The sequence below is a fragment of the Doryrhamphus excisus genome, chromosome 5 (assembly GCF_030265055.1).
Source record: "Doryrhamphus excisus isolate RoL2022-K1 chromosome 5, RoL_Dexc_1.0, whole genome shotgun sequence".
Lineage (NCBI taxonomy): Eukaryota > Metazoa > Chordata > Actinopteri > Syngnathiformes > Syngnathidae > Doryrhamphus > Doryrhamphus excisus.
In genome coordinates this window covers 11,443,448-11,457,942 of record NC_080470.1, presented here as the reverse complement: position 1 = coordinate 11,457,942, position 14,495 = coordinate 11,443,448, and the positions used below count along the sequence as shown (strand labels likewise).

At 41.3% G+C, this 14,495-nt stretch overlaps 2 protein-coding genes across 4 annotated transcripts in view; one reads left to right on the top strand and one right to left on the bottom strand.

Moving 5' to 3' along the window:
• The window catches only part of LOC131129862 (zinc finger protein GLIS1), an 84,432-nt gene extending 77,365 nt beyond the window's left edge, over positions 1-7,067 (top strand). For both annotated transcript variants that reach the window (XM_058073780.1, XM_058073779.1), the window contains exons 9-11: positions 4,700-4,833; positions 5,935-6,096; positions 6,169-7,067. In XM_058073780.1, the coding sequence (XP_057929763.1) occupies positions 4,700-4,833; positions 5,935-6,096; positions 6,169-6,308 (436 nt within the window). In that variant the 3' untranslated portion in view covers positions 6,309-7,067. The remainder of the gene's footprint in view (positions 1-4,699; positions 4,834-5,934; positions 6,097-6,168) is intronic.
• Positions 7,068-8,111: 1,044 nt separating this feature from the next.
• Positions 8,112-13,693, bottom strand: mutyh (mutY DNA glycosylase). 2 transcript variants are annotated; one of them, XM_058073783.1, is made up of 15 exons: positions 13,511-13,693; positions 12,963-13,090; positions 12,624-12,663; positions 12,506-12,579; positions 12,399-12,440; positions 12,245-12,316; positions 11,226-11,339; positions 11,054-11,151; positions 10,522-10,666; positions 10,353-10,440; positions 10,102-10,284; positions 9,871-10,016; positions 8,749-8,898; positions 8,624-8,674; positions 8,112-8,552 (listed from the first exon to the last, which is right to left on the bottom strand). In XM_058073783.1, exons 1-15 carry the CDS (start codon positions 13,608-13,610, stop codon positions 8,409-8,411), a joined length of 1,575 nt encoding a protein of 524 aa, XP_057929766.1. In that variant the 5' UTR covers positions 13,611-13,693; the 3' UTR covers positions 8,112-8,408. The 2 variants fall into 2 exon arrangements, with proteins under 2 accessions (XP_057929766.1, XP_057929765.1); XM_058073782.1 differs by having other exon boundaries at positions 8,161-8,552; positions 12,963-13,093.
• Between the last annotated feature and the right edge of the window lie 802 nt (positions 13,694-14,495).

The window sequence follows — 14,495 nt, the reverse complement described above, 5'->3', positions numbered from 1 at the left end:
GTATGCTGGAGCCTATGCCAGGCGGGGTAGACCCTGGACTGGTCAGGTTTTGAGACATATTTTTTTCTATAAGTTATCTTATTTTTTATTGTGCTTCCGTAGTTTAATGATACTTAAGAATCTAAAGTCACAGTGTAGTGTGACTGTGCTTTAAGTTGTGCTGGCGAGGGGAGTGACTACAATTTAAAAGCGGTCGAGGAGTTGTTTGACACTCATGAAGCCATTCATTTCAGTTGCTGTCAGCACCAAGTCAGGAAACAGCTATACTGTTCATATTTTTACAAGCTGTGCTTTTATGTGCAGCTAAAGTGAATCATAGCAGGCTAATCACTGCCAGCTGCCCTTCTCTTCCCCTTCCCCCTCCACTGCCCTGCTAAAGTCTATGGCTGGCATGTAAAGTCAGGCTGCAGGAATGAGGGGAATCTTTCATACGCCACAGAAGCATTTATCTCCACTGGCCATCATGTACTTTACTGTACCAGCCGGCTAAGCCCACCCACTCGTATCCTGCTGCAATGACAGGACCACTTTGGTGGTTTGGAGTGCATTTGAAGGTGGGCTTTGGCGAGGAGGCACAACACAGCACTAGCCATGTGCCTCAAAATAGAACAACATGACATCAAATAATCAGATAAATGAGAGGACCTCGTTGCCATCGTCTAGTATTCGATGTGTCAGAGAGGATCCCCTATAAAACAAGTCTTTTTTTTACTTATAGCTTAGCATATCCCGAGCTACACTGGATTCTAATAATAATGTATAAATAATAGGGGTGTCAAAGAGACTGACAAGTGGTGTCACTCCGTTCGCCGTTGTTGCTATGGAACACCCTTTGCTCTATGAAGCGTCTTGGTGCTGATGCACCCTCTTCCTGCCAGTTTGGAGGCGTCCTAGTGAATAACAACTGGTATGTCGCTGAGTGGTTAGCTTGCAGACCTCACAGCTAGGAGACCAGGGTTCAATTCCACCCTCGGCCATCTCTGTGTGGAGTTTGCATCTCCGGGTACTCCGGTTTCCTCCCACATTCCAAAAACATGCTAGGTTAATTGGCCACTCCAAATTGTCCATAGGTATGAATGTGAGTGTGGTTGTTTGTCTATATGTGCGTTGTGATTGGCTGGCGACCAGTCCAGGGTGTACCAGCACCCCCCGCGACCCTCGTGAGGAAAAATGAATGAAAATGAATGAATGAATGAATGTAGTCGCTGTTTCATGTGAGTGGACTTTACTACTTAAAAGCAACTGTTATGGTTTGTAAACATACAGTAGCAACTGAAACAATGACGGGATGCCTCATGGGATACATTGTGGTTTTCTCTGACTATATGACAATTTTTTCGTTGGACTTTTATGTGGAAATATATTCTGCCTAGCGACAAGTGTTATGTAACCAAAATAAAAAGAAATCCGTGTAATTCTGTTATCTGTGGTCTTGTTTCTCTTTTGAATTCCGCATTATTTGTGCTGTTTGGGATTAGACTTGTCACTGAAAGACATATTGGAACAAAAATAGACTTTGACTGTTGATTAAATGGCAGTGGAGAAACAATCTATTGTCCAAAAGTGTTATTAAAGACAAAGTGACCATGAATCATTTTCCCTTCAGCTGCCACTTGCTGTCCCACTTGGGAGCAAGTATTCAAACTCCACAGACACGATGTTCTCCAACCAACACCCTCATCTCACACTACCACTATTAATTCCCTCTGATGGATGACTGGGGGGGGGGGGGGCTTCTTTGGCTCGGATCGGTGGGAACAGTTCTGGTTCTGGTTAGTGAGCTGAAGCTCTGCTTGAGAGACAGAACACAGCATCCTGGCTAAAGCTGAACTAAAGCAATGCCAGCCCTTCAGGCTCCCAAGAATAGTTCTTTTTTTTTTTTTTTTTTTTTAGGAGGGTCTTAAAAACTGTGAGTCCTGCAAAAATCACTGCAATAAACAACGAGGATCCACTCTTAATCACCAGCTGTCAAACAGGAATCTACTAACAATGTGCTCACAGAAAACTATTAAAGCAACAATATGTAAAAATAACAGCTTCACGTAATAAGAAGAATAGCATATGTGTCATCTCCAAGACAACCATTAATCATCAGTTTTATTAGTCTATGACATGGGTGTCCAAAGTCTGCCCCAAGGGGTAATTTAAAGCCTGCGGCTTGTTTTTTTTATGGGCTAAAGCATATTCTTAAAATAAAATGAACCATGAATCAGAACAATAATGAAAACAGTTTTTATGAAAGGTGGACCACCTTTCATGTTGTGCTAACATTATTGCTGAGTTTAGGTTGTCTGTTATGTGTATTTCTACCAACATACATAATAAATACAGAGTACTATTCTATACCGGTTATATGTATATTTCTATACCGCTTATTCTCACTTTGGGCGAGAGGCGGGGTACACCCTGGGGTTGTAACTAACCACTGATGATTTTTGTTAAAAATCAGTGCCCTCAAACACTGGCATTTTATGCTGTTTTTGGGTGCTTCTGGGGCCCCTGTTGAGTGTGTGTGAGGTTTCCCTTTTGTTTTTGACCAGAAATGTGCATTAGAAGCAAGTTGAAAAAAAACAGAAAAACACGACATACTAACCCGTTATGATTTTTTTTTTTAAATCAGCGCCCTCAAAAATCAGCATTTTATGCCGTTTTTGTGTGCTTCTGGGGCCCCTGTTGAGTGTGTGTGAGGTTTCGTCTGTGTTTCTGACCAGAAAAGTGCATTAGAAGCAAGTTGAAAAAAACAGAAAAAACAACATACTAACCTGTTATGATTTTTTTTCAAAAATCAGCGCCCTCAAAAAAATCTGTCAAAATTGTCTAAAATGACCGGTACTGAGGGTTTGAATTTTGAAAAATAGCAGAGATTGAATGAGTTAATAAATTAAATTATATCAAAACTGTTTGGAATAATGGCCCCATGTTGGTGGAGGGACGTTAGAGCAGGAGTGCATGGTGACGCTCTTGTAAAATAATCTTATGTAACATTGTGCTGAACTTTCTGTAGGATTTCCCACTAAATCCTCCTGAGATTATGGTGCACCATTATTTTTATTATGGTAGAAATCCTTGTGTTAAATTACCTTTGGAAAAAAATCCACTGAATTTCATGAGGGTTGTGCAGAAATTTATGATGCATCAGGAACAGAAGAGGGCGTACCAGAAATTTTAAAAAATATGATCTCAACTTATCGAGGCAATAAAAAACAGCCTCAAAGATGCGTTTTATGTCGTTCCTGCATGTTTTAGGCATAAATAAACCCTAAAGCTGTATGTTTCCACTCACCGAAATGTAGAATAAATCAAGAATTGGCAGCGGCGCTTGACAGCTTTACGTTCTTTTCCTTAAACGTCATTGACTTAACCAGCGTCCGTGCCAGCTAGTCTGTCACGCATACGGCAGTAGGTCACAGAGGAGGCCCAAGCCAGGCCGGCGCACAGCAGGGGCACCTAAGGGCCCTTCTCAGCCGTGTCCTGCAGCGCTCTGTCATCGCGTTCATTTAGCGCTCTGTAAACTCATGTGCTTCTTCAGCAAATAGGAGCACAGCGGCGGCAGTTTATGTGCTGCATTCCTCATCTGCACTGCATGAAAGCACGCTAAGTAGCTGTTGAATATGTCGGGAGGTGACTTGCCAGCTTAGTTTTATTAAAGGTGGTTATGTAGGCTATTGAGATTTGGCCGGGTGCTGCTATTTCCTGATGTTAAACAACATCATTTTTCTTCTTAAAAATAAATAAGCCGACTTTACATCAATTTGAGGTCATATGCTTAGTTATATTCCCTTTGTGGTAAAGACTTTAGGGCCATGGCTTGGATAAACACAAATACGTGTATTTTTAATGACAACATGCATGTTGTATGCCCGTGATGCAGTGCAGACCTGGTATCGCCTGTGACTGAAGGCTTCTGCACAAGCTCACCTGAACGCATGCCAGGGCGTTCATGTCTTTCTGTGTGTGGGTGGTTCGCTACAGCCAACATCAGCTAGTGGGATTTTGCTCGATATCAGGATGCTGAGTGCTGCAGGAAGGTCTAACTAACTGTGAGAAAAAACACTGGAATAAAAAAAATATATATTGGCATTAACATCTGTGGCCGTAGGCAACCTGCCTTTTATTACCTCCATTACCTCCAGATCGGTATCTACCGCTGCATGCACTTTAAAATGTTGGTCGTGTTTTTCCTCAGCTGCAGTATTTGTATGAAAGGCATGTATGTTGCTATACTCGTGTTTACAGTGAACGCATCATCTGTATTAATGCTCATTGGCTGAGCAGTTCACTCTTTAACACAGTTGGTTGTCTTATACTGTTAATAAATGAACTGTGATCAAAGAGAGCACTTTCTCATGCAGTCCAAATCATTAGTAGAGTCCAAAAAACAACTTGTTATATATACAGTCATGAGTTTTCCAATTTCAGAAGTAATAGCTTCTCTCCAATTATTGCCTGCTTCCAATTAATGCCTTGCCTACAACTACAGCATCCATGAAAGACGAGTGAAGTGGCAGTAATACCGCGTTGTGTAATGAAGCGAGGGCACACGTAAACAATCCAAAAGACTGAATACTGGAGAGCAGTGTGTGTGTCAGACCATGCGGTTGGTTAATTAACCGACCTGCATGGAGGTCTGTAACCTCGTCATCCCAAAATTAATCAGTGAGTGATAGATTGATATCTTGAATCTCTGTGTGTCCTCCAGCATGTCAGGTCCCCTCCTGTCTCCAGGGATGAAGGGAACAGGGACTCCTCCTCCTCCTCCACTGGAGAAGCATCAAGTCCAAAGTCAGCATAAACCCTACACTCACTATCACCACCATCAGACTCCCAGCAACGGTAAGACTGAAAACTGAAGACACAGTCAGCAAGGTTTTTTTTTCTTAGGATCTAATTTTTTCATGCGAATTGCTTTGCAACTGGTAAAAAAAAAATCCAAATCTCTGCATATAAAACAACATTTCTTTTTCAGTAGTTTTTATCTTTGATTATTCTACATCATTGATCGCCATTATCTTATAATGAGCATTATAACTTTTCAACTAGTGTTTGCCAACTGGTCACTGGTTTTGTGTGAGTGAGTGGAAGAGAAGCTCTGACTCTGTTGTCACCTGCTGGCTTAAATGTACAGTATAAGCCTGTAGACACAAATATAAGACGCTCATATTCTTCAGCCTTTTTTCTGGGGAAAAATATCATCTTATATTGGGTTCAATACAGTATCATTGAATCTTTGGACTATATTTGAGCTATGATATGTACACATTACATCAGAAACAATTGGAGGCTGTCCCATTTTGGTGTTATTGTGATTGTAGTTTGCAGTGATGTACAACTGTTATTTTGCTACATAAGAGGCCCAAATATTAGAAACAGCTGTCAGTATGATGAGATCCACGAAGTACAACCACAATAACAAACATATTAATAGTTGTCATTAGTCAATAATGTGTTAATTTTTGATACAGCTTTTATATTAGATTTCTATGCAGGTGTACCTAGTTGTAGTTTATTACTATCGGCACAATTCTTGAAGAGCCGACCCGCTGTCCTGTCAGAAATAATTGGCATGAGTGTGAAAAGCACACGCATGGAACCTTTCCCCCTGCTGGATTATCGGACAAAACAGTGGTTCCTGTGTTCAGCTGTTTGAGACATGGCGAGCTCAGCTGTGACTGCCTTCATGCTTTAAACACTGTTTTTCTCTGCAGAGATCAACACATGCACTCTCACCACCAATGTGGTCACACATCCAGGAAAGGTTCCCGTTATTTTGAATCCTGTGGTTGAATCGGAGTAAAAACAGAAACAATAGTGACCAACTTAGTAACTTAGTTTTTTTATAAAAGTGTCTTACAATAGCGACTGAGTCTAGATATAGTGATGGCCTTGGAAATGTACCTCTATCAAGTCTGGCTTCTATTTTGCTCCTTGTCCCAGAATTCCAAGGCAGCTTTCAGAGCTGCTTCCACTTCACGGACTCCTACCGGATGGAGCAGACGGTCAGCAGCGTCCACACAACCCCAGGAGATTCTCACGCCTACACTTCCCATCAGCTCAATGGCTTCCACATGTCCTCCAGCAACTCTCTGGGCTCTGCAGGTGAGCAGGTCCCCATCACGTGCAAATGCTTCCATGATGGCAGACGTTCACTTTGCATGTATCCTCCTCCAGGCTTCAACTTGACTCAGGAGCTGCAAGGAGGCACTGAGGTGTGCCAGTTCTCCTCCAGCCCAGATGAGGGCGTCTTCTTCCAGGTGGGAAGCTTCGAACGCGGCCTGAGCCACATCCCATCAGTGTACACCGAGTCGTAGACCACCAACACAACAAACAAAAACACTGGAGCCCACTCTGCCGTCCATGTGCTTTCACTCCACATCCACCCCTTTTCAGAATCCACTTATCTTAAAGAAACATACCTGATTTCTCCTAGCCAATCAGTGATGAAAGGCAATAATAATAATAATATTAAAGCAATTAAACACATATATTATCATTAAAATATATCTGAACCATTATGAAAATAAATTACCAGAATTACATTCAAAATTATAAAAGATACATTTATTTTAGTGTAATGCAGCAATTTTCTAAAATATATAACGCAATAAAATTCAGACTATAGCTATTGTGTCTCAATCGATCAATTTCACTGACCCTATGGAAACAATAATTAGACTGTCTTGCTACTATGCGAACACTTCCATTCTACCCATGCATTTAAAAAATAATCCGATTGTATTTTATTGGGTTTTAGACTGAACAATTGAGAGAAATGTATCATGTTGCTGTGTTGGTTGTTTTTAATAATATTGTCTGATTTCTTGTATTTTTGTTGTGTGGGTTTGGGGGAAGCATCTCTTCTGTATTAAAGCAAAGAAAGCATCCGGTCAATCAGCTTTTAATATTGTATGTATAAAATGTACAGTTTGTTTACACGCATTTGATTGTTGAATACAATTTCCCCTTTCAAGAAATAAATGCCTGAATGAACATGTAATCACTTGTGTACATGTACTGTATGTAGAAACAATCATTTTCGCAGAGACTATACGCCCTCTAGTGGACGTCGGTGAGTGTTGCACACAACTTTAGTATCTCTTTCTGAGTGGTTTGCTTGTTTGTCAACAATTTACTAGTGCTTCCTCTTATCCAGGTAGCTGCAGTAGTAGAAGTTACTGAAGAGCACTATGAGGATGAGGGAGTACACAAACACTAGAATGTTCATGGTGTCCGGGTAATCGCACTCGGTGAACAAGTTGTATGTAGGTGGTGTGGAGGAGAACCACCAGGAACTGTAGCTGAGGAGCACATGTTTGTGTTACATGTTGCTTTTACTAACTGTGTGTCTCTTCTTACCAGCTGAAGGGAGGTGACGTATGGCTTCCACCACAGGTACTTGTGCATGCCAGGACCCAGAGCAGCCAGAATACATGATCGTGTGCACCAGAGAGTTGATCAGGCCAATGAAGAAGGCTGCAGGATTACCAAGTGAGCAGCTAGTAGGGTGACATGCAATGCTACATAGATTAGATTAAATTATATTTCCATTCCATTCCATCTTCTACCACTTACCCAAGGTCAGGTTGCGGGGGCAGCAGCCTAAGCAGGGATGCCAAGACTTTATCCAGTTCTTCCCAGTGGATCCCGAGGCATTCCCTGGCCAGTTGAGAGACATAGTCTCTCCAACGTGTCCTGGGTCTTCCCCGAGGTCTGCTACCAGTTGGACGTGCCCTGAACACCTCCCCAGGGGTAGGTGTCCGGGAGGCATCCTTACCAGATGCCCGAGCCACCTCATCTGGCTTCTCTCAATGCGGAGAAGCAGTAGGTACGCAGTCTGTCTGGTGGGTTTTGTCCACCTCCCGGACCATAAAAGTGTCATTTAAAAAAAAAGTGTCATTTAAACCGCTCAAAGAAAGGAGAAAAAGCAACAGCCACGGACGTCCACACCCACCACGCCCCAACAATTCCAGTAACTCATTGGAGTATTAACTTTTAATATTTCCTGTAGAAACTTCCCTTGATATTTACATTGAAATGAAAAATGTAATCTTCATTATCATGTTGCATATCCCAAATTTCTCATTTTAGTGCAAAATTTAAAAATATATATTTTCTGTATATTACCCAAATTTCTGATCTCATTCCCGTCATACACCAAAAATCTATCAGCCAAAACACACAAAATAAATATTTTCAAGATATTTATTGTCTGTAAGACTATGAAATGTACACAATGACACTTGCAAAATTATCATGACAACTGTCTAGTGCTAATAAAACACACATACCCAAAACACTGTAATATTACTTTTTAAAAACAAGTGACTACTACGAGCATGATTTAAAAACATAAAAGTAGATATAATCTTGTTTTATAAATGGATGTAGTAATGTACCATTTAGAACTTTCATCAAGGTTCCTGCCTTGCTGTCCCAAAGAAAGACGTGAGTGACAGCTGTTTTTTGCTACCGTTACTCTTAAAAATGTTTTTCTTTGTGCCCCTCTTTCCTTTCTTGCCGTCTTTTTTCTCAGCGCTCTTTCCCCTCTTGCCATCCTAAATAAGATGGGGGGGAAATGTCACCGTCCCACACAGATTTACTGTATGACCTTTTAAATAACACTTACCAGAGACGTGTGTTCCGACTGAAGGCCCACAGAGTCACAGAGCTTGACAATCTAAGAAGTTAAAAAGCTAATGACTTTCTACTATCAAGTGTTCACCAGAAGAACATTTGGTGATGGAGTCAAACCTTTTTCACCCCCGTAGACACAGCGGCTTCATGCAGCGCCGACCTGCTGAGCCATTGTGTGTTCTCAGTCTGCGTTGGCATGACAGCATCTCTTAGACACAAAGTGTAAACAACATATGTCTGGTGGATGTGTGAGAAGACGTGGACCACCTGTGACAGGACTACAAGGTTAGAAAAGCATCCGCTACTTCCAGAAAATACTTTGTAATATTAGGAAGACCTTTTTTGCAATATTGGGAAAATGTTCAATTGACACAAAGTTATGGAGGGATGTTTGTCTACCAACATTAAAAATATAAATGCAAAAACATAGTAGATACTGTAATTAAAGGTAACAGTAAAAGGTAAATTTAGGTAACAGTCCATTAATTCATTAATTCTGAAATAAACTCTTAATTATAGTGAATGCCCTTATTTAATTACCTTTTCAACTATTTGAGAATTTGAATGCATTTCATTGCATATTTAATTTGACTTAATAGCATTTAGTTTCATGTATGGAGTGCTTTTCAGCCAAAAATAATAATAAAATAATGGCGATTAAGTAGATAAAATATCAGGGCTGTCGAGATGAATCTTTTTAAATTAATTAATCATGATTAATCACCAACTGTGTCGGAAATATGCCCATCTTTACTGTATTTAATGAACAGAAAGATAAATGACAGGACAGGATTATGTTCATTTGTATGTATTAACAGCTCCAAATGTGTCAATCAAGCTAAAAGATCTATTGGTCGAACACTAGTTTTTTTTTAATAGTACCATGTTTTTCCTTGTCTTGTTTATTCACACAACCCCACACGCGCATTGTAAAGCCATTTTTGTGATGTTTGGAGTATCATTGAATGAACCTCTGTAATATTTTAGGTCATACATTTTATATTTATTTAATTTCGCCATAATTAGGATTGTGCTTTCAAAAATAATGAGAAATGTAATAAATAATATTTTAGTTCAGGCATTTTATATTTAATTTGGGCATAATCAGTTTATGCTGAAAAAACCCTTCTGTTTGTAATCGAAGAACAATAATAAATTAAAGGAAAATGTTATTCATTATGTTTACCTTGTCTCATAGTATTATAATGATAAATAAATAATAGATAATTCCATGCTTACATCTCCCACATACTGGAGAGAGCTGTCAATCACTTGTACTCCCAAGAGGCTGCTAAGGTCAGCACACAGCACCCCCTTGTGTTCCTTCTCCAACATATCCTCCTCTAACAGCCGACTGGGAAATTCCCACAATCCTGCCAGCAAACCTGCCGAGCCACATAGTGATGTAACTTAGTGACCTGACGTCATGTATCCATTCATACGCGCTGTCCCTTTGAATTAATACCAAACCTTTATCTGGTCTTTGCATGAGCAGAAACGCCTCCTCGCCTTCTTCCCCGTGTTGGGTCACCACGCAGGTTAAGGTTCGCTCCACTCTGGGGGGCTTCTTTGCTGGCTTTCTTGGGAAGTTTTGGACCCCCAGTTCCTCATCCCAAGGCTCGGACGGGCACAGAGGACATCTTCCATCTGTCCCTGAGGGAGACAGATAGAGAAAGATGGATAACAACATGAAGTGAGTCCAAAGAGACATGATGACTTACCACAGTCTTCTATGTCAGGGAATACCGGAGGTTTCACGTCTTTTTTCACCAACAGCTTCCTGGAGGTTTTCTCTTGTTTGACATGAACCTAAACACATAACCAAAATAATGAATTAACATGAACTAATAATATCCAACGTCTTTCTGTTGGTCCTCAGGAGAGTCTTACCTTGCGGAATGAGTGGCAGAAAGAACGCACAGGACACTGGTTGCAAAGAGGAGCCTTGGGGGTGCAGATTCGAGCCCCTAGCTCCATCATGGCTTGGTTGAAGTCCCCTGGGCGCTCAGAGTCCACCAACGTATTAGCCAGACCCCTGAAAGACGACCGACCACAGTGAACTCAATATACAGTATCTCTACTTTAGAGTAGCCTGTGGACAGCTTGTATAGCAGTAGAGATTTACTATCCACTGAAAATGAGGCAACACACAGCCATTGTTATCTAAAGAACTGCCAATAGAAGCGAGTAGAAAAATAATTGTGTCTTGCATTCAGTCAAGCATGGTGTTGGTATTGCCATGGTCTGGAGTTGCTTGAGTGGTGCCAGAACCGTGGCGCTGCGGTTCATGAAACATGAATACCAACATATAACGCAAATCAAAACTGTTATTCAGGCTGTACATGACTACTTTAAAGTATATATCCAAGTTTAATATATAAACTATGTAGAATAATTGAATACTTACTCATTCTAAACTCACCAAAGTGTCTCTGTGACTGTAGGACTCGTGCAGTCGGCCCCGATGGCCCTCATGCGACACAGAACCCGAATCACATTGCCATCCACAGCTCCAGTAACCTAGGCACCAAGAGATGTCGTCATTGCCTAAGGTTTAAACCGGGGTTGGTTCTGACTTGCTTGTGTTGGCTGACATGTCCCAGCGCAATGGAGCCAATGGCTGCAGCGGTGTAACGGCCAACTCCTGGTAGTTGTCTCAGCAAGCTGTCTACCGTGACAGGCATCTGTCCGTCAAGCTTGGACACCACCTGTAGATAAAAAACATACAAATGACATTATACTAAATGATAATCATCTTCTTCTTTCTCTTTCGTTTTTTCCCTTCATGGGTCGCCACAGCTAATCAATCTCCTCCATCCAACCCTGTCTTCTGCATCTGTCTCTCTCACACCAACTACCCTCATGTCCTCCTTCACTACATCCATAAACCTTGTCTTTGGTAGCTCTAAATGCAGCATCCTTCTACCAATATATTCACTATCTCTCCTCTGGACATATCCCAACCATCTCAGTCTGGCCTGTCTGACTTTATATCCGAGGCCTCTGACATGTAACGTCCCTCTGATGTACTCGTTACTGATCCTGTCCATCCTGATCACTCCCAATGAGAACCTCAGGATCCTCATCTCTGCTACCTCCAGATCTGATTCCTGTACTTTCTTCAGTGGCACTCAGACCCTCGTGTCTCTAGACCAAACAACATGGCTGGTCTCACCACAGTTTTGTATACCTTTCCTTTCATTTTAGCTGAAACTCTTCAATCACACATCACGCTTGACACTTTTCTCCACCCGTTCCATCCTGCCTGCACACGCTTCTTCACCTCCTTTTCACAATCTTGTTATATTGTTCTGAATTGTTGACCCCAAGTACTTAAAATTCTAAAATATAATAAATAACAAGCCTTCACGCCAGACGATTGGTTAGAGCGCAGGCCACACAGCTAGGAGACCTGAGTTCGATTCCACCCTCTGGCATCTGTGTGGAGTTTGCATGAGGTTTGCAGTGTGGTGTGAATGGTTGTTTGTCTATATGTGCCCTGTGATTGGCTGGCGACCAGCCCAGGGTGTACCCCGCCTCTCGCCCGAAGACAGCTGGGATAGGCTATAATAAATAATAACAGAGATAGTATTTCATAATCCACATCACTGACCTTTTGGGCGCCTTCATGAAGACGTTTCCCTCTTGAATAGTAGCCAAGGCCTGCCCACATCTGATTGACTTCCTACTCATCCACAAAACCAATAGATGAAGTCCAAAAAACATTTATTAAAATATTCATATTATTCTAAGCCTTTAGTGGTCACCTCTAGTGTTGCAGCTGCAAGATCTGACACCGTGGGCCAGCGCTGGAACGTACATTACACCTCATATATTTTATCATTATCATCATTATTATGATTATTATGCATACCTTCATCCATTTGTTGTAATAGTCTATCACCGTGGCAACCTGGGTCTGCTGCAGCATGATCTCAGACACCCACACTTATTAAACGGGAAAAATGCATGAAGCCAACAACTCTACATACCTGCATATGTCCTTTTGTTGATGTCATCCTCGGTCAATGCCTACATTTGAGGACAATAAATGCTTGTCAATGATCTGTGTATTTTATATTTATTTTACATTCCTTCTGGTGTACTTTTGTCTGTATGCTGAGATTATTGAGATTACTGAGATGTTATTGTTAACAGTGGCAACAAAGCTGAATTGAAATGTGCATGATATGGACAAAAGTGTTGGGTTTAGTAGCAATTGTACCTACAGGACTTTGTTCTAACTTATGATTAAATCATTATGAAGTGTCACCCAGACCTTCTGTGTTCTTTAAAACCTATGACCACTTATGTCTGTGCATTCTGGTTACCAGAGTCCTCCATGGCAGTTCTCGTTTCTCCAAGTCGTACCAGCTCAGCAGGTGAGTCCGCAAGTGGGCAATGTCAGCAGGGTCCGGAAAGGTGTGATAGGTGGAAAGGGATACAGCACGCATGGGCTCTTCTGGGGATGAAAAGGTGTAATTATCTGTGTTTATTCATTCGTTTTCTACCGCTTATCCTCAGCGGGGTGCTGGTGCCTATCCCAGCTTTCTTCGGGCTAGAGGCGGGGTGCACCCTGGACTGGTCGCCAGCCAATCACAGGGCACATATAGACAAACAACCATTCACACTCACATTCATACCAATGGAATTAACCTAACATGCATGTTTTTGGAATGTTGGAGGAAGCGGGAGTCCTTGGAGAAAACCCACGCATGCACGGGGAGAACAAGCAAACTCCACACAGAGATGCAGGGTGGAATCGAACTACAGTCTCCTAGCTGTGGGCTAACCCTATCTGTGTTTATTTTTAAACAAAACAAACGTTACTTGTATGTTAGCCTGAACTACTGGCTTTGAGTCAAGAGTGGTATATTACCCTCCTTTGCACGCGTCTTCTGCCTCTTTCGCTTCGGTTTCACACCTTCCGCCATTTCTACGACTTCGTTCTTGAGTTTACGCATTGTTAAACGTAACATAGACGCTCTCAAAATATGGCTTTATTGCCTGTCCCCTGCCTGTCTTAAGCCAAAGGTTTTATTTACTACATCTGGCGCGAATTTAAAAGAAACGCCCCCTATCACCGCTCGTCCAATCAGCTATGAAGGATTCCCACGCGTCACCACGTTAGTTCCGGGGAGGGTTTGAGATTACGTAAAGACTAATGGTGCGTTCCAGTCAAACATAAACTCCGGACAAATCGATCTCACCGAAGCACAGGGTGTATGATTATCAGCATACACAGTTGTTTCAAACACATCGACTTTAATGTTTACTTACAATTAGAGCACTGTTCGAAAACTCGAAAGCATGAGAGGGACAAAATAGAAAGAACAATAATAAACATATTCTTGCTCTTGTCATCATACTGTGCATATGTACCAAATGAAATGTCATACAAGTACAAGTTTAACAAGTATCTGTAATATTTATTCATATGACGTTATTGTAACAAGCTCAATCACAAACATGTGATAAAATAATTTAATTGTGTTGTGACAGAATGTTGGGAGTGGATCACAGCTGTAGCCAGGCCTTCAGGGAGCAGTCACTTACCAGGGCCTACCCTTTGTTGAGTAGGTAATGGTAATGGTAATGGTTTTATTTCATTTGAACATGCATCATATTACAATTGAGTGCATCACATAATCAGTTCACAGTTCCACATGTCCAAAAGGAGTAGGAAGAAGCAACGCTTATTAAATCCTACCCCTCCATCTGGTACTTTTACAATCAGTAACTGTTACATTTGTTCACTTCCTGCTTTCCATAATACAGTTTTATGTTTTTTATTATTATTTTTTTTTATTTTGTAATTTTTTTGTCCCGTACCGAAGTACGAGGTGGTATGACCATACAATGAC

What these genes read in the sequence shown, in the direction of transcription:
- mutyh (XM_058073782.1), bottom strand. Translation starts at nt 13,610, where the DNA reads ATGTTACGTTTAACAATGCGTAAACTCAAGAACGAAGTCGTAGAAATG. An exon ending in CAACAAAAGGACATATGCAG is followed by an intron (nt 12,580 to 12,623) that starts GTATGTAGAGTT and finishes CCGTTTAATAAG; the next exon opens with TGTGGGTGTCTGAGATCATG. An exon ending in CCCTGACATAGAAGACTGTG is followed by an intron (nt 10,285 to 10,352) that starts GTAAGTCATCAT and finishes TGTCTCCCTCAG; the next exon opens with GGACAGATGGAAGATGTCCT.